This window comes from Pseudophryne corroboree, chromosome 1 (assembly GCF_028390025.1).
Source record: "Pseudophryne corroboree isolate aPseCor3 chromosome 1, aPseCor3.hap2, whole genome shotgun sequence".
NCBI classification, from domain to species: domain Eukaryota; kingdom Metazoa; phylum Chordata; class Amphibia; order Anura; family Myobatrachidae; genus Pseudophryne; species Pseudophryne corroboree.
The window spans coordinates 943561367-943582261 of NC_086444.1; the positions used below are offsets into that span (position 1 = coordinate 943561367).

Below are 20895 nucleotides of genomic sequence, written 5' to 3' on the forward strand. Positions count from 1 at the left end.
TTCCCAATGGAGAATAACAGTCCAAAATTTTACCAGGGCAGAGTTTCTGGAAGTCCAGATGGCAAAAAGATGAATTGTTTTAGGCTAAATGCATTTCACTGGTTAATATACAACCAGCTTCTTGGTAAAATCTTGCTGCTTATGGTGACCTGCTATGGAAACAATTTCGTGAGGTTCCTAGCCAGAGCATGATATATAAAATAAAGGAGTTTTGTACAGGGGTTATTATATATTATATGATATACTCATTGTGTATTGAGTGCACTGGGGTATTAATAGTATTTTTCATTTTATTTTATATATTGTTTTTAATATATTGTACTTTATATTAATTACAAACCATCCACCTATAGTTTCTATTTACTATTCAGCTAGTGCTGGTTTCCATTTTACTTTTTCTTAGTCTGGGATTTCTGACATGTTAGATTTTGCTGATTGTCTGAGAAGCGGAAATCGTGAATCGGCGAATTGGATTAGCCCAATAATAGCAAATACTTAGATATGGTGTTAAGGAAGTGAAAAAATGTAATGTCTGAGCTACATGAAAGGTATTTTTAGATAGGATTATTCGAATTTAAGGTATTTTTGGAGTTTATGCCTATAGACCACAGTTTATTCTTTTTATATTTTTTTCTCAGCATTCCTATATTTTTTTTATACAGTATACAGTAGTATACTCTACTTGCTAAGCTAATCAGTCATAGTAAATGGTTTTCAACAACAACAAAAAAAGCCAACAAAAAGCCCACAAAGTTACTAGCTGAGCAACAACATTTTGCTATGAAAGCAGAGTTTGCGCTGATCCCATTGGTAATTGTGGTATTGGAATGGACACATGAAGGATAGCGCCAGGGATGAATGCAGCAGTGTACAATTCATCTAAGCACAACAGACTTTCTGGATCAGCAGATTGAAATTGAGTGGTCTAAACAAAAATAGTGTCAAAGCTGACTGGGCAGCTGGCCAAATCAAAGACTACCAGAGGTACAGGGACACAATGCTGAGCTAGACAGTTGATAGAACAACAATGTAGCGATTTAAGGTCTGTGACATCCAAAATCATCCATTCTTTTAAGTGTACTGTAAATGGAGTCCTTCTGTCATGTCTTCTTGAAGATCAATTCAATTTGTACTAAGACAATTTGTACAGGAAGGAGGCTTGAGAACAGGAGCACATGAGAATGCAAACTGTCTGTCTGAAGAAATGAGGCAATTTCATGGAAGAAATATTTGTGTAAACTATTACACAATTGATCCATAATTTCCATAATATAGCAATGTATCAAAGTGTTTTTTTTAATCTTTGTGTAACAAAATGTGCTATATTTGCAAAGCACTGATGTTAACGGAAGAAATAAATTGTGTGCATTTGTACAATAGATATGTACAATGTATAATCAGCAACTACTGTAATGTGTATGTACAAACTTTTTAACCAATTAGTGGCTTTAAGCTTCAGACCTATTAATGTACAGACAGATCTCCCTAGCACAATGGCTCCCAAACTTTTTTGAATCACAGCACCCTAGATTATCAGAATCTTTTTAACGGCACCCCTAAGCCAAAGGTTTCCTATTGAGAAATTCAGGGAAAAAAATATGAAATTAAATAAATTGTGTTTATATATGTCTTCCTTAGGTTCAATTATGTGGTGAGTGACAGGATTCACTTCTTGTTTGTCCACATATGTTATGATTCCAGCCACAAGCACTGGTTTTGCCTATCACATTGACCATACGGGATGCAGTTAATATACCGGTTGTCGGGATCCCGACATTCAGCATACAGACGCCGTAATCCCGACAGCCAGTGGAATACCGGCGACTGAAGCCCCATATTCCCACTCGGGTGGTGGATCCACGCCACCACTCAAGTGGGAATATAACCTATGGCAAGCCAAGCTTGGCACCGGGCCTGAAGTGTGGTGAGCGCAGCAAGCCCGTGAGGGGACTCGCTGAATCACAGCCGGTATTCCGGCTGATGGAATGCCGCTGTCAGTATAGTGACAGCCGGCATCCGGTCTGTCAGTCTCTCGTATGTATTCCAACCATACAGATGGAGCCTCCCTTATTCATGACTGCCTAGTCGCAGGGTGCACTCCCGGCGTGTACAGAGCCGCAGGGGAGTCGCAGGGAGTCCCGGGAGTCCCGCACTCCCGGGAGTCGCAGGGTGCACTCCCGGGAGTGCACAGAGCCGCTTCAGACAGGAGTGCACAGAGCGTCTCCAGACGGAGATGCTCACAGTGACTAGGTGCACACAGGCGGGAGCACCTAGTCACAGACAGAGCCACGGCTAGCGTGGCTCCATCTGTACATAGGGGTCTATTCATTTTGAAAATGAAAAATGGATTTGTTACTTTTTACTAAACATTACATCAGTTTGATGGGATGTACAGCTTTGATAAGTAGCAATTCATGTTTACTCCGACTTCCAGAGATGCAATGCGTTATCTCGGGCTCCAGCGTCTTCTCTGGCAGTCCTCTTCTGTGGTGTTAGATTCAGCCGGTGGGTCCCCACTGCGCATGCGGCAGCACCTGTGATACTGCTACAGTGGCTGAAGTATGGTGATATTGGCAGAATTGCCTCACCGTACTAAAGTGTGGTGATGCAATTCAGCCGCTGCGGAGCGGGGGTGCCGCTGGCGAAGTCAGGGATTCTCCATGGTAACCTGCTCCGTGAATAACACAAACAGAAAAGCCCTGTTTAACGCAATACAGGGCTTTTCTCTGCTACATGAATAGATCCCATAATTAGAATTGGTCCAGGATCACCAATCCAAGGCACCCCTGCAAGTGCCCTGAGGCATCCCAGTTTGGGAACCACTGCTCTGGGACATTATTTATGTGCACTGTAACCAGGCCCGGATTGGCCATTGTTCTTACCGGGGAGGTCCCCGGTGGGCCGAGTGGCATGTGGGGCCGCCTCTCATATGTGGCTAAGCCCCCCCCCACGCGTCACCCGCCGGCTGACATACTGAACTAATTCAGTATGTGTCGGGACCACCGGCCCTACCCGGCTGACAGGAGGAGGCGGAGGTCTGCGCCAGAGTTTGGCGCGTTCAGGAGGAGAGACTGTGCGGCCGTGGTGGGTGCAGGTACTGCAGCAGAGCCGTCCCCAGCCATAACACAAACTAGGGCCGACTTTGACTTTTGCTGGTGCTGGGCACAGTGGGGCAGATCCTTACTCCAGCGCTGCCACCTCCTCACCCGGGCTCCAGTCTGCAGCTTGCTATGGGTTTAAAAAAAAAAAAAACGGGACGTGGTCACGGGGGGGCCGTGATTTGGTCACGCCCCCAACTTTGCCTGGGGTCAAGTGATCATCTCTGTGTGGCCCGTCCCCTGCCTGCCTCCCTTTGTGTTGTGGGGACCTGGAGGTAACATTTGAGTTATATGTATGTATGCATGCATGTATATATGGGCTTGTGTGGAGGGTGGTGACTCCAGGGAACAGGATGTGTGCGTGTGCGTGTGTGTGGTGAATGGGATGTAACAGGCTGTGTGTGTGGTGACATGGGGGTAACAGGCTGTGTGTGTGTGGTGACTGGGATGTAATAGGCAGTTTTGTGTGTGTGGTGACTGGGATGTGATAGGCTGTGTGTGTGGTAACTTGGGGGGTAACAGGCTGTGTGTGTGGTGAGTTGGGGGGTAACAGACTGTGTATGTGTGGTGACTGGGATGTAGCAGGCTGTGTGTGTGTGGTGACTGGGATGTAATAGGCTGTGCGTGTGTGTGGTGACTGGGATGTAATAGGCTGTGCGTGTGTGTGGTGACTGGGATGTAATAGGCTGTGTGTGGTGACTGGGGGGGGGGAGGTAAAAGGCTGTGCGTGTGTGTGGGAGTGGTGGCTGGGGGGAGCAGGCTGTGTGTGAGGTGACAGAAGGCACTGTCAGATCCAGGGGGGGCGGGTGCACACAGACATGGGCCCGTTCCATCCCACAAGTTATTTATGACACTTTTTTTTGTAAACAGAGACCTGCGGCAGTATGGTGCAATGAGGGTGCATGCAGCAGCACTGTCAGCGCAGTACTAGCAGGAGGAGGATTCCAGCCAATTCCGCCCCTCCTCTCACTTTTTCTTCCCCTCTCTGATGCTGTTGCCCGACACCACAATCCCACAAAAACCAGAAGAGGGGACACACTACAGCCACTGCTGATGAGAAGGGGGACCTGCTGCTACCCAAGGTACACAGTGCTGCTTGTACTGAAGGGACACACACACAGTGACTCCTGTATCAGGGGTGCGGGGACAGCGTGATACACAGTGCCACCTGTACCCCCTCGCTCTCTCTCTCAACCCTCTCTCTCTCACCCCTTTTCTTTCTTTCTTTCTTTCTTTTCCCCTCGTCCCCTCTCTCTCACCCCTTCTCTTTCTCTTATTCTTTCTCTCTCTTTTGCTCTTTATTTCTCTCATATTTTCTTTCTCTCTTTCTCTGTCCCCACCCGCTCTCTCTCTCTGCCCTGCTCTCTCTCCCCTCCCCCCCTCTCCCACTTTCAACCCTCTCTTTCACCTCCACCTCCCCTTCTCACGATAACTTATCTCTCATCCTCCTTCTCTGTCTCACGTCTCTCTCTTTCTCTCTGCCCCGCCTGTCTCTTTTAACCCTCTCTCACCCTCTTTATTTGTATCACCTCTCCCTCTTTCTTTTTTCTCCCTCTTTATCTCTCTCCCTCTTTCTGTCAAAACCCTTTTTCTCCCATCTCTCTCTGTCTTTTTCAATATTGAAAATGGGAGGGGCATAACAAAGTGGGAGGAGCTATGTGTGGAGGAGCCATACTTCTTAAACCGCCCCCTCTAAAAATAAAGTCTAGATCCGCCACTGGTATAAGTCTACTCTGACCCCTGCCTGCACTGCACTCCCGGCCACCACCAGACTGCAATGCCAGCCTGACTGCAGGGAGGGGGGAAGAAGCTGGAAGAAATGGTGACATGGAGCCTGCCCTGATTTCCGCAGTCAGACAGATCTCCATGTACCACTATCAGGTACTACAGTTTCCAGGACATTTTTTTAAAGATTGAGAGCTGCAGTGCCAGTGGAACATGGAGATCTGGATGTAAAAGTATGCAGAAACGGAATACTCTCAGTTCAATTTCCTCCATGAGAATTCTTTAGTGCAGCACTGTAGTGTAGACGCAGCTCCCACACAAATAGAAGGGACGGTGGGCAGGCGGCACTAGACTGATGCCCTTAGCTGCCTCCCCCAATCCCGCCTCCAATGGTGCTGGACTGCGGAGGGAATAAGGAGCTTGTGGCGCATTGAGAGCAGACACCACTGAGAGATGAGGCAAGTGGGGTGGGGGTGACATATATTATGTGTAACAGGGGCATTGCTTCCGTGGACATGTGTATAAGCAGCACTGATAAAATGGGCATTATTATGTGTATAAGTGGCACTGTTACAGTGGGCATTATGTGTATAAGCGGCACTGTTGCAGTGGGCATTATGTGTATAAGCGGCACTGCTACCGCGGGCATTATGTGTATAAGCGGCACTGCTACCATGGGCATTATGTGTATAAGGGGCAATGCTACCATGGGCATTATTATGTATACAAGCAGCACTGATACCATGCCCAGTATGTGTATAAGTGCCACTGATATTGTGCCCAGTATGTGTATAAGCACCACTGTTACAGTGGGCATTATTATGTGTTTAAGCGGCACTGCTACCGTGGGCATTATGTGTTTATAAGTGGCATTGATACTGTGTGCATTATTATTTATATAAGCGGCACTGAAACTGCCCATTATGTGTATAAGCGGCACTGATACCATAGGCATTATTATGTGTACAAACGGTACTGATACCATGGGTATTATTATGTATGTAAGCAGCACTGATATTGTGCCCATTATTATGTGTATAAGCAGCACTGTTACCTTGGGTATTATTATGCATATAAGCGGCACTGATACTGTGGGCATGTATTAAAGGGGCGCTACTGTGTAGCATAGCGTGAATATGGCGCACTAATCTGTGGTGTAATATGAAATAGAGGCACTTTGTACAGTGTAATGACAATAAGAGTGTGCTACTGTGTTGCATAATTTGTATTGGGGGTACTATTATGCCCTTTCCATGTGATGCCACACACCTTTTTTGTGAAGCCCACCTTCGGCGCGCACTGTTCCTTTAGACCAGGAGTGGGGAACCTCAGGCATGTGGGCCGTATAAGGCCCGCAGAGCCACTTGATCCGGCCCGGCCAGGCTCACCTAACCGAGGGAGATGCCGGGCGCCAGCTGAGATTTTGTTACTAGCGGATGCCCAGCTTCTTCCCCTCAGCAGCAGCCGGAGGCAGGAGCTCACTCCTGAGCTCTGGCTTCCAGCTCTGGCAGTGTGCATGTGTGATGGTGCAGTGCTATGGGAGAGATGTCATGATGTATCTCCCATAGGTCTGAGGAGCGGGTGGCCAGGTGGAGGGCAACAGTCCGGAAGCAGGAGTGGGGCTGGTGAGTATTGTGTTTTTTTTTTTCTTTTAATGTGTGTGTGTGTATGTAAGCATCGCTACTAGGGGGCATATCTAATGGGGCACATTTAATGGGGCATAACAAGTGACTGGGGGCATATCTAATGGGGCATAACAAGTGACTGGGTGCATATGTACTGGGGCATAACAACTGACTGGGGGTATATCTACTGGGGGCATAACTACTGACTTGGGGCATAACTACTGGGAGCATATCTACTGGGGGCAGGCTAATTTTTACGTTGATCATTTTTGTATGCCCCCAAAGGATTTTATAAATATCCAAATGGCCCTTGGTAGAAAAAAGGTTCCCCACCCCTGCTTTAGACAGTATGGGGGTTAGGGCATAAATTTGTAGTTTCCAGGGGGGTGCCTAACACCCTACCATCGCCCCTGCCTCTGCTTAATTGGAGGGGAGTCGATGGCAGGGAAAATGAGTTCCACCACCTCTCCAGAGCTACTTTAAGCCCTGGTAGGGACAGACAACACACAAAGAGGAGGGGAATGGGGAAGAAACTGGAGACAAGAAGGCTAACAGAAGGTGAAAGACAGACAGGTGATTGACAGATAAAGGCATACACACAGATAGGGAACAGACAGCAGAAAGGGAACAATTGGCAAAGCATGGGGAAGCGAATTGCTCAGAATTGTTCACCCAGTGTAGATGCAGTAAAGGTAGGGTCAGGTGGTACAGCAGTAAGCTGTGCCCCCTATTTAAACAGGGTGGCTGCATGCTTCTAATTGTGGTTGCCCCATTGGCTCAGAAGCCCTGCATCAAGTTACTGGCCTAAGCTTGGCAGATAAAAGGGGAGAGAGGCAGAAACTGTGCAGAAGGAGATAGGCAGAAGGTGGTCAGTGAATAGAGAGAGAAAGAAACATGCAGAAGGGAGAATGATAGAGGTGTGAAAATGAGAAAAGAGAGGCTGGGAGAAACATGCAGGAGATGGACTGAAATGGAGGAGGAGACACATGCAGGAGATGGACTGAGAGGGAGGAGGACGCATGCAGAAGATGGACTAAGAGAGGAAACACATTCAGAAGACGGACTCAGTGGGGGAGATAAACCGGCATTCTCCGACTAAACTGCCTCGCCGTGGTGCTGTTTGCACAGCGTTAGGTCACACAGCAGCACTGCGGACCTAGTTTTGTTGAATTTCGGCTTGCACCCTTGGAAGGATGCAAGAAGAAATCCTCTAGTCAGGGACAGCATCGCTCTGAACTGAATAGCACCAGGAGCTCCCTCCCAGCGCTATTCAATCCGTGTTGAACTGAATTGACCCCTAAGAAGCAGAGATAAATGAAGGAGATGGACTGAGATATGAGTGTGCAGAGGATTAACCCCAGTTTTAATTTCTTAACTACTCCTGCTACAACACATTACTTTCTAAACTTTTAATGTGTTAGGTCCAGCTAATTTGATATACTCTGCCTTTTGTTGGTGTAACTCCGCCTACATTACATATTGAAGTATTCCTGCCTACTTTGGTATTGGCTCCACCTACAGTTGGTTTGGTGTCGTCCACATGAGGCCACTTCTGTTTCCCAATCCGTCCCTGACTGTAGCACATGACATACGGAACAACAAAATCAGGTCCATAGATATAGTTTTTAAAATCAAATAAAAAATACACCCTAAACTAGTACTAGCTGTGCATGGAACACACTATTCATCTTCTAATCTTGCTCCAGTTTAACTTGAGACTGGGGTACAATGGAGTACAATTGACAAGAAGTGACACTGTAACTACCACCCTTGAACAGTGACGATATGATAAATCAGTTACATGCAACCATTTTTTGTTTTAGCCTGGGAACCAAGAAATCTCAATATGTATAGTTTGGAGCAGAGAAGGGAAAGGGGGGACATGAGAGAAACTTTCAAATATATCAAGGGTTTTAACAAGGTCCAGGAGGGAAACTTTCTCCAAATGAAGAGAAGCAATAGGACACGGGGACATGCACTGAGACTGGAGGGGGGGGGGGGGGGGATTCAGGGGAAATTTAAGGAAAAATTACTTCACAGGAAGGGTAGTGGACAAGTGGAATAGACTCCCATCAGAGGTCGTAGAGCAGGGGTGTCAAACTCAAATTCATCGGGGGCCGCATCAGCAGTTTGGTCCCCATCAAAGGGCCGGTTGTATCTGTAGGTCTATCCAAAATTTACCGCTCCACCTGCCTTATATGTGCCCAGCCATCTGCCCCCTTTTAAAGTGCCCAGCCATGTGCCCCCTTTTATAGTGCCCAGCCATGTGCCCCCTTTTATAGTGCCCAGCCATGTGCCCCCTTTTATAGTGCACAGGTCCCCATTTTACACATTGCGGCAGGCACAGGTCCCCATTTTACACATTGCGGCAGGCACAGGTCCCCATTTTACACATAGCGGCAGGTACAGGTCCCCATTTTACACATTGTGGCAGGCACAGGTCCCCATTTTACACATTGTGGCAGGCACAGGTCCCCATTTTACACATTGTGGCAGGCACAGGTCCCCATTTTACACATTGTGGCAGGCACAGGTCCCCATTTTACACATAGCGGCAGGTACAGGTCCCCATTTTACACATTGTGGCAGGCACAGGTCCCCATTTTACACATTGTGGCAGGCACAGGTCCCCATTTTACACATTGTGGCAGGCACAGGTCCCCATTTTACACATAGCGGCAGGTACAGGTCCCCATTTTACACATTGTGGCAGGCACAGGTCCCCATTTTACACATTGTGGCAGGCACAGGTCCCCATTTTACACATTGCGGCAGGTGGTGGAAGGAGGGAGAGAGAGAGAAAGAGAGGAAGGGAGAGGGGCTGACTTACATTTGAAGCGGTTCTCGCCGCTCTTCAGCCGCCTCTCCCTCCTCGTCTGCGCGGCTCCCTTCTCCCTCCTCCGACGGGGTTTCGTTGAATGACGCGTTTGCGCCGTGACGTCACGACGCAATCGCGTCATTCCGCGAAACCCCGCCCCCCCCTGAGCTGGGCACTCGGGAGAAGGGGGTTTCATGGCGGCGGCACCGCGGGCCATCAGACGAGGTCTGGCGGGCCGGATTTGGACAGTAGAGCAATTTAAACATGCATGGGATAGACATAAAGATAGCCTTACAAAGAAATAAGGATCAAATAAGGTTTGAGATAAAAATATGGTAAAAAAAAAAAAGGGGGGCAGAATAGATGGGCCAAGTGGTTCTTATCTGCCATCAAATTCTATGTTTCTATGTTTCTATGTAACCTAAATGCCAGTATTACTTTTTCAGGTACCCCTAAAGAAGATTTATTTTCAATTAAATGAACTACACATATCTTACAATCAAGGGACCATAAAGACAGATTATAGGACCCCACTCTGTGTCCTGTGATGAATGTAGTGCACATCTTACATTTACAGTCCTAAGATCTAAGTAATTTCCTAATATCAGTCAAAGTGGATCAGGTATCAGCCGTATATGTATCTGTAAAGAAATTATTATGTATACAGGTGAGTTTGCATGTACACAGGCAATAAATATTACCAAGACAAGACAAGCGGTTACATTACATATCTATACACACAGAGACAGCATGACAGAGCTTGGCATAATGTCAATCATGAACTAATTCCATCACTGAAGGTAGGGCTCTAATAAACCAAGTGATTGCATAGTAAAAACTGTGAACAGAACCGTAAATATGCCTCTGCAGCTGGGCTATTTTTCATACTGATAATACTGTTCCCTGAAGAAGAAAAAAAACTGGCAAAAAAAAAAAGCCACATTGTATATATGTTATGTTAATATTTTAGAGATTATTGATGTAAAACAATGTTTCCGGGTCATTACTACGGTCACCACAGTCAATTTATTAGGGGTTGCTTTATAGTTCATGCTTCAAAATTGCAATTATAATCATTTTAGCATTCCTTAATGTGGCAACAAATCTAACTGCAATTAACAAGATTTCACGGGTGAATGCCAGAACATATTAAACAAATCTCCAATTCGGTGGCAGTTTTAGGGTTACTTGGGCACAGAAACCACTCTGTTGAGACTCAATTACATTTTCTTAACAGTGTGGAAATAGAAAATAGCCCACACTTAGGGAACAGATAATCACATGAAATCATTTATTAAATGGGGAAAATTATATTAATTACACACTGAAAGTTTTGTTGGTGTGATTCTGCTTATTAAAGTTACCTGAAGAGACTGTAATAGAGAAGCATCATTACATAAGACATAGAAATCTGGTGGCTCCCCATTTGTTGCTGAACATGCGTAAGCCTGATTTAGTTCAGCCACATTTATATAGCCACCTGCTGTCTAGCGCTTCGGCAAAATTACATTGAAGATGTGCAACCAAGACTTACAGTAGCCGCTAACCACATGACTTCTACATTCTTCCTTTTTTTGGCATGAGTGTTTTGGTGAAGGTTCTCAATGAGTTCCTTTAGGTCACTTTGATCCTGGAATAACTGTGGACCTGAAAGCAGCAAATAGAGATATAACTCACAGGCTCAATGTTCTCTTACACTTCTGAATATAACTGATTACAGTAGTATGAGGGCTACCTTTTTCTCTATAAGGGCTATACAGCAGCTGTATCTGCCAACATCTTCTATAGCATCAAGAACCCAACCAAAAGAATCCAAACACGCTCAAAGTAAATCTCATTTAAAAAGAGAAATAAGTTGAAAATAAAACAAAAAGTGCCAATCAGGTGGATGCAATATCAGGCAGTAGACAGTGATGGGAATATGACTAATATTTGTCAAACAGTATGAACAGATCTGTCCTCATACGAGGTGCCCTGAGCGAGAGAGCTGCGCCGAGCGGTGTAGCGTAGGACTCTTCCTGTAAACTTTGTGTGTCATTAATCATTTAATCTGTACCAGAGATACTGTACCAGAAACACTGCACAGGAGATAGTTTTAAATATGTACAAAGTTTCAGATGAAGAACAACGGATGAGGTTTTGTCGCATACAAATATTTAATTTGTACAATACGGTGCACATTCCAGTGAAAAATATGCATGGGGGGAACTGAGTAGCATGGGACATGTTATGCTTGGAAGGACTGTTTGGCGCAACTGCAGAAATGGTGCATGGGGACACATCTGTACAGTATACGCCGTGGTCATGTGTTATGGACAAAGCCGCATTTCCCCCAGGTATGAGTCCATCATATTTGATGCAATACAGAAAAACCAGGGGGGTCATTCAGATCTTATAACTGCTGTGCGTTTTCGCACAGTGGGCGATCAGATCCGAACTGCGCATGCGTATGCACCTCAATGCGCAGGCGCGATGGATGGCTGCAATGGGGATCGGCGGTCAGCGACGGAATTGTGCAAAGGATCCATTCGCATGGGCGTTCGCAAGTAGATTGACAGGAAGAGGGCGTTTGTGGGTGGTAACTGACCGTTTTCAGGGAGTGTCCGGAAAAAACACAGGCGGGATGAAGCGTTTTCAGGGAGGGTGTCTGACGTCAAATCCGGTCCTGAACAGCCGGATGCGATCGCAGCGGCTGAGTCATAGACTGCACAAAATCAGTTTGTGTAGCTCTGCTACACATGCGATCGCACACTTGCACAGTGAAAATATACTCCCCCTGTAGGCGGCGACTATCTGAATGCAGGACAGCAAAAATTGCTGCCCAGCGATCAGATCTGAATGACCCCCTAGGTACAATGTATTCTTCATAGCCTGTTTGATGTTTCTGGTTTTTCCTTGAATTTCCATTTTGACCCCCTTCCTGCTGGGTGTAAATGTACTGCACATAACTGTTCATGCAAAATGACTTTCTGGAATTATACTTTAGGAGTTGTTCACAATACAACACAATCACTTTAATGTTCTTTTTCTGCACCTACAAATATTGAAGCGAGACAAAAGCGTTTTGCAAACTATCCACTTTATAGGGAAATAGAAACATTTATTTCTAGATCAGGAAATCATCAGACTGTGACAACATTTTATTTCAGTCTATCATGCCAATGAATTTAACTAGAACATTTCAATGATTTATTCCTAAAAGAAACAGTGGTAGTCAAAGCCATCAATGAACGAGCATTCGCTTCATTTCAAAATTTAATTACATCTCTTATTTAATGAACTTGTATGTACATATTATCTGTGTTCCGTTTAAGTGTAAAACCTACCATTTACTAGTCCACAGTAGATCCCTATAGCTACACTGTCTTGTGGCCTAGATGAACGTTTCATTCTATTACAGTATACTGAGGAAAAATGAATCAGTGTACATAAACTAGAACTTTCTGCACAAAGTGGCTTAGTATCAATTATAGCAATAGGCGTCCTAGCTGCATACCCCATCTGGATCACTGATCTCTATAGTAATAGGTATCCTAGCTGCCAGGGGCGTAGCCAGAACTTTGTGGGCCCCATAGCAAAATTTTGAAGGGGCTCCTGTCCCAGTGCTTCCAGAGAGACACTTTTCTGCAGCAGTTGTTAATTTTATGCCCTATAATAGTGCCCTAGTTCATTTTCTGAACCATAGTAGAGCCTTATTTAATGTTATTCCCCATAGTAGTGCCCTAGTTTATTTTATGAATCTTACTGTAGTAGTGCTTAAGTTCACCTTATGTCATACTGTATTTCAGAGCTGCCAGTACACATTGTGCTGCACAATACCCCCAATTCACATTATAATATATAGTGCTCCCCGTACATATTGTGTCTCATTACAGTGCCCCGGTTCATATTACATAACATTAAAATGCCCTCCAGTTCATTTTATACCACACTACAATGAGCAGGTCCAGGGGCTTACTTAGATATAGTGCAGGCCCCAAGGAAAAAGTTTGAAAGGACCCCTATGTACCACCCAATGGCGATAAATGTACATAACACATGTAACTGTGACAGGGAAGGTGGCCCCTCTCAGCTCTGGGCCCCATAGCAGCTGCACTGCTTGCACCTATGGTAGCTACACCCTGTATATAACACATGTAATTGTGACAGGGAGGGTGGGCCCCTCTCAGCTCTGGGCCCCATAGCAGCTGCACTGCCTGCATCTATGGTAGCTACACCCTTGCTAGCTGCATAAACCATGTGGATCACTGATCGCTATAGTAATAGGTATCTTAGCTGCATACACCATGTGGATCACTGATCTCTATAGTAATAGGTATCTCTGCTGCATACACCAGGTAGATCACTGATCTCTATAGTAACAGGTATCCTAGCTGCATACACCATGTGGATCACTGCTCTCTATAGTAATAAGTATCCTAGCTGCATTCACCATGTGGATCACTGATCTCTATAGTAATACGTATCCTAGCTGCATACACCATATCACCCAACTGTCCCGATTTTCGCAAGACAGTCCCGTTTTTTGGGACTATCCCGCTGTCTAACCTGTGGGCCGCAGTGTCCCGAGTGGGTAGGGGGGGGGGGGGGGGCAGTTAGGAGGCTCCTGTCACTGCTGCTCTGCTTAGGAGTGCTGAAAACGGGTACGTGGCTCGCGATCAGGGGCTCTCCCACGAAGCCACCCCCCTTGTTCATAGGCCACACCCCTTTTAGGGTGGGTGCGCGCTTCGCGCGCGCAGATGTCCCTCTTCTTAACTTTGAAATGTTGGGAGGTATGATACACCATGTGGATCACTGATCCCTATAGTAATAGGTAGTCTAACTGCATACACCATGCGGATCACTGATCTCTATAGTAATAGGCATCCTAGCTGCATACACTATGTAGATCACTGATTTCTATAGTAATAGGTATCCTAGCTGCATACACCATGTGTGTCACTGATCTCTATAGTAATAGGTATCCTAGCTGCATACACCATGTAGATTACTGATCTCTATAGTAATAGGCATCCTAGCTGCATACACTATGTAGATCACTGATTTCTATAGTAATAGGTATCCTAGCTGCATACACCATGTGTGTCACTGATCTCTATAGTAATAGGTATCCTAGCTGCATACACTATGTAGATCACTGATCTCTATAGTAATAGGTATCCTAGCTGCATACACCATGTAGATCCCTGATCTCTATAGTAATAGGTAGCCTAGCTGCATACACCATGTGGATCACTGATCTCTATAGTAATAGGTATCCTAGCTGCATACACCATGTAGATCACTGATTTCTATAGTAATAGGTATCCTAGCTGCATACACCATGTAGATCCCTGATATCTATAGTAATAGGTATCCTAGCTGCATACACTATGTAGATCACTGATCTCTATAGTAATAGGTATCCTAGCTGCATACACCATGTAGATCCCTGATCTCTATAGTAATAGGTAGATTAGCTGCATACAACATGTGGATCCCTGATCTCTATAGTAATAGGTATCCTAGCTGCATACACCATGTAAACCACTGATCTCTATAGTAATAGGCATCTTAGCTGCATACACCATGTAGATCACTGATCTCTATAGTAATAGGCATCTTAGCTGCATACACCATATAGATCACTGATCTCTATAGTAATAGGTAGCCTAGCTGCATACACCATGTAGATTACTGATCTCTATAGTAATAGGTATCCTAGCTGCATACACCATGTAGATCACTGATTTCTATAGTAATAGGTATCCTAGCTGTATACGGGAAGTAGTTAATATCGACACCGGGATCCAGACCACTGAGAATGCCGATAGCTGTGCCAGGGCTATTCCCACTCGTGGGTGTCCACGAGTGCATATAGTAATAGGTATCCTACCTGCATACACCATGTGGTATATAAGGTCTTGAGAGCATTGTGTGTTACTATTACTAAATATGGCACTGTGTCTTGAATGAAAATATAAAAAGTAAAGATACTGTAACTATAATTAAGAATTTTTTTAAACATAATAAATACAATCCACAGAGCACTGACACTGCTATATTTTCTTATTTATCTTGTCATTAGTTTATATTAATACCCAGCATATCAACATACTAAGCAGTTATTTACCCTGGTTTTTGTTCATAGGTGCTTACAATGTACTGTATATAAGGGGTGTAGAGAGCAGGAAACAGGAAATGTAAAGGTAGCAGACTACACAATGACACTGTATGTTTATGAAAACAGCATTACTTGTTCCTTTACTTAAATGTACAATGTGGAGATCATCTGGTAAAAGTACAATGTGTGCTCCCATGGCCTTGTGTCTTTGGGCTTGATTCACGCAATGCTGATGTTCAAGTAGTTGTACAAGTTTTTGTTACTGCGCATGTACAGAAATGTCCTAAAAGCTCCTGCGGCACTTGTGTACGCACAAAAGCGCTATTGGGATCGATCCATGTTATGGGAGTATCATGGCCCGTGGGCACGTTAGTGGTTGGGTACACAGATGCTCAACCGCTCACATAGGAGGCCATGCACAGATGGATAAGTCCTGGGGCTGGGGCTTAGCACTGACCTCTGCCCAAGGACAAATGAAAACATAGCTTATTCTCTGCCATCTATGCCTATAAACGATCCACTGTCACTGGCAAAACCATTGACAGTTGGAGGTAACCCACTCATGGTCGATGGCCATCCCTAAATCCCCTTATGTAGCTACTATACCAAAGTACAGTACTACTATTTATCTCACTGTTTCATTAAACAACAAAGGGATGTGGGACACAAGCACATGTAAGTGGTGTATTTACAAAACTATTATCGCTGGATGTTCAGGTGACCTTCTTGTGTTCATAAGAAACAAGCATCAATTACATTTCCGTATGCGCTTTCAACATAAATGGATCATTTCAGTTTATATGTAATGTAAGAAGACTGGTGAGCAGAGCGGATTTATGAGTTTAGTTTCCATAAAAATAATAAAAATGTCAATAAATTCTTTTTACTGGGGTCATTTTCACGTACTGCATATGACCAACTAAAATCTCTGTCTTTGGTTAACCTAATTCTTACAGCTCCTTAGTCTTCCAATTATATTTTACAGCAGAATTTCTACACTGTAGGTGTGGGCCTAATAAAATGCAGGACTACTGTATACTAAGTACATTCTATTCACAAAACCATAAGTCATAAGGGCCCCATACACTTATGCAACATGTCCGACCGTCATGTCGCAGGCGATCACCCCGGCAGCCTCCTAGGTGGCAGGATCGCCCAAGATACATCGTATGCTGTCCTTTTGCATATGATATATCTTGTGCGATCCCAGCCATGCCTGCGGGGTCGGACATGGTAACTAGTGCAGCACGGTCAATCTGGAGGATCCGATGCTCACAGGAACGTGCATCGGATTGGATTGGAAACACCTCAAAAATGCCCGATTTCATCCGATATATCGGGTCGAATGCCCGAAATCAGATGAAATCGGGCATTATCGCTCTAGTGTATGGGGCCCTATACTGTAATGTCATTCTTATTTGTGCATTTAGCAAATGTCCTTATAATTTATTATATTTATCAATATTAATATATTTGGTACAACAAAAGATTTGAATTTTGAAGTTGAATGTATTACTGTATAAAGCAGAACTATAGTTCACAAAGAGTGTCTCTGAATGAATGTAGATTTTAGATTAGGTAATCTAATGTAGCTTTTAGATAAAAAATTATATCTGAATATACTTCCTGAACACTGACATTCAATGTTTACCCTCATTGAGTGACTGGATACTTTATTTCCCAAGTATGGCATGTATTCATTTGCTTGGCTGTGAGATACTATGCATTGGTGCCAAGGCTGGGTTAATAGATTATTCCATTCTTAAATACATTAAAAATAATCTGCTAGTATATGCCAAATGATGCACCTGTTTGTTTGTTTGTTTGTTTGTTTGTTTGTTTGATTTATTAATTATTATTATTATTATTATTATTATTATCTATATATTAACAGCAGAAGGACGACTTTTATGAGTGACTTTTTTCTATGATGACATTGTCTGAGCACATCATATACCAAATTCAAGCTCTTGGTCCGTGAATTTGCAGAATTATATTGGCTTTGTTCAGTAACTGTTTACTAAGTTTCGGAGTTATGTGGCAAAACATCTGGCTGACGTTTAAAATGCATCACCATTGTGCTCTGGAAAATTTGACAGTTGGTGGACTCTCCCTGTGCACCTGCTGGGTGATCTGGAACATGTGACTTGCTGGATGATCTGGAAACTGTAATAGTTATTTGCAGACACCCACCAAGCCGAGACTCCTAAGGATGAAAAGGGTAAAAAGGGGTAACATGTTCCGCCCAGCAAACCTTGGCCTGGTTGCACTAGCACATCAGCTAGATATTATTATTATTATTAATATTATTAGGCCTGACTCAGAGATGTACGCAATAATGATATTTGCACAGCCGAGCAAATATCGGCTCACTGCGCATGCATCACAATCACACTGCGCACGTGCCAAGATACCTTAGTGATACTGCTTGCTGTGAGGATTTATCCACACAGTTGTTGACAGTCCATTTGGGGGAGGGAACGCGACCATAGGGTGTATCTGCAACCACCACTGCGTGTTTCTAAACAGTTGCTTGGATCCATGATGCCACCGGTCGGTATCTCAATACATTTCCAGGTGGCTACAGAATTAGCATATATTGGCACATCCGCTGAAATGCAGTACATTATCCATTAGTATTGGCATGGGTACATACCTGTTACATTTTGCAGGGTTTAAAAAAATTCTAAAATAGGGCTGATGTCATATGTCAGCTGCAGGAACAGGGACACTCATTTGTTCTTATTAGCAACAAATAAGGAGCAGCATATAAGTGAAGTCCCTGTCGCAAGAGCACTGGTAGCCAAGAAGCCTTATGAAGACTACCATAGAGGGATCTGTGCAGTGGTGCAAGTAGAAAAAACGTCCTACGGGTACTGTGTGTGCGCGCCGAAGGCGCGCGCGCAAAAAAATGGGTGTGGCCAAATGCCACATGGGGCGTGTCCAATGAAAATGGGGGCGTGATACACATATGGGGGAGGGGCAGATACACGTATGACCCCAATAGTGCCAGATACACGTTGCCCCACAGTGCCAGATATACATTGCCCCACAGTGCCAGATACACATTGACTAACAGTGCCAGATACACATTGCCCCACAGTGCCAGATACAGAAATGCCCCCAGAGTGCCAGATATACATTGCCTCGCAGTGTCAGATACACGTTGCCCCACAGTGCCAGATATACATTGCCCCACAGTGCCAGATACACATTGCCCCACAGTGCCAGATACACAAATGCTCCCACTGTGTCAGATATACATTGCCCCCCGTGCCAGATACAGAAATGCCCCTACAGTGCCAGATATGCCCCCATTGCCAGATATCCCCCAGTGCCAGGTATACATGCCCCCCCAGTGCCAGATATCCCCCAGTGCCAGGTATACATGCCCCCCTGTGCCAGATATCCCCCAGTGCCAGGTATACATGCCCCCCTGTGCCAGATATCCCCCAGTGCCAGGTATATATGCCCCCCAGTGCCAGATATCCCCCAGTGCCAGGTATATATGCCCCCCAGTGCCAGATATCCCCCAGTGCCAGATAGAAATGCCCCCCCAGTGCCAGATATCCCCCAGTGCCAGATAGAAATGCCCCCCCAGTGCCAGATATCCCCCAGTGCCAGGTATAACATGCCCCCCCCTTCCCTGCTCACCGCTGCCGCTGGCCGCTGCCGTCCTGTGTGAGGGAAGGAGAGCGCAGCCTGTGCCTCTCCTTCCCCTCTGTCTCCGGCGGGTGTCTCACAGTTTAATTCAGCGCCGATCCGTGAGCCAATCAGAGCTCGCACCGCGAGCTCTGATTGGCTCACGGATCGGCGCTGAATTAAACTATGACACCCGCCGGAGACTGAGGGGAAGGAGAGGCACAGGCTGCGCTCTCCTTCCCTCACATCAGCGGCGGTGCGAGGAGCGGCGGCCCGTCGGTGTGGGTACGGCGTACCCACGGCTAAATTCTTACGGGAACGCCGTACCCACCCGTACCCGCCCACTTGCACCACTGGATCTGTGTGACGGGCCTCACTGCCTGTTATATGCTGGCTAATAAGCAAATAATCATCACGTATCTGTATCAATGTTGCACAAAGTTCCTGTCTGACATTAGTCTAAAGCTGTCACCCAGAATAACCAGACTACACAGAATTACTCCCCTGGGGTACAGTGCTATGTCTTCTAATGTGCTCACTGGTAACAAGTAGGACTGGAAAATGTATCAATTTTTATCTAATATATGTAACTGCAGCAATTCATATTAAAAATCCCCTTCAGTATACTACCATAGTATATACTGTATGCTACGCTATTGCTTGATTGGGTTATATTTACAGATGTCCGCATGTAATGTGTCCTGCCACACAGTTTTGTACTAAATATGCATTTTATTCACATTACTAAGCATGTGACAAAAGTCCAGCAGCCGTGTGTGACTTGGACACTAACCTGGGTAAGAAGGCAAAAAACGGAGGACTGACATGAGTGAGCCGCATCATGCATTGTGCTGCTGTGCTTGGTGCTTAATCTGTGACTTTATATCAACCCCATTACTGTCTGACCCAGGGGTGGTCGCTGCTGCCTCAGCACGTGCTACTGTTACTGACGATATGCAAATGCAGGCTCTAGGTTTTCCCTGGTGTACAAGCATGCGCCTGAATGTGCTAGCACTGAGACAGCCACTTCTAGCATCTCTGTATGCTGTAACAGCGCTGGTGATTCCTGACACACCACCACGAGCGCATCATCAATACTTGCACCAACACTATGGGAAAGGAGGGACAATATTTACAGATACCCAAGGGAATATGACAGAAGGAGACCGATTTGGAAAAATCACAGTAATAATGAATACAACACCCGACCAGAAGTTGACAGAAGACGTGAATATAGGAACAACAGGGACCACAGTAGGAGAGAGAGATTCCTACCAGATCGCCACAGATCCAGAACAAGGTATCTGTCACCTCGTAGAAAGAAATGGACGATCGATTGTTGGCCTACTCCAGAGCGAAAAGATAAACCACTACCTTTAAGAGAACAAAGAAAAGGCCTATCAAGAAGAGATGATAGAGGGACAAGGACAGACAGAATTGAATCACATCATAACAGAGAGAATCGTACAGAACCCCCTTTTCAGGAACAGAGGAGAGGTTCATGGAAGATCTGATGATACACAATCAAAAACAGAAAAATAAGATTCGAAGGAAAAGGGGAAAAAGGGCAGGAAAATCGGTAAAGATCAATAACAATAAAAATAAGAAAAAGAAAACAGGAGTGAATACTTAGAGTACGAACATTCTGCCAGAAGAAAGAAAACAAATAATTTTTAATCTAAGCAACCGTATTCTTACAGAAGAAGAGACTAGGGTCTTGGAAAAAGGCCTTAAATACGCTCCCACTACATCATCAAAGGCTTTTGATAAATTTATTGATCTGGAAAAATTCACAAGTAAGGTCACCCTCAAAAAATTATTTGAGATGAAGAAATCAGAAAATACACAAGAACCTCATCAAGAACAAGAAGAAATACCACCTTT

The 20895-nt window shown here is 44.9% G+C and overlaps 1 protein-coding gene across 6 annotated transcripts in view; it reads right to left on the reverse strand.

The window, feature by feature from the left end:
- The window catches only part of INPP4B (inositol polyphosphate-4-phosphatase type II B), a 1055719-nt gene that overhangs the window by 46988 nt on the left and 987836 nt on the right, over positions 1 to 20895 (reverse strand). For all 6 annotated transcript variants that reach the window (XM_063920402.1, XM_063920401.1, XM_063920400.1 and 3 more), the window contains one exon: positions 10801 to 10913. In XM_063920402.1, coding sequence (XP_063776472.1) covers positions 10801 to 10913 — 113 coding nt within the window. The remainder of the gene's footprint in view (positions 1 to 10800; positions 10914 to 20895) is intronic.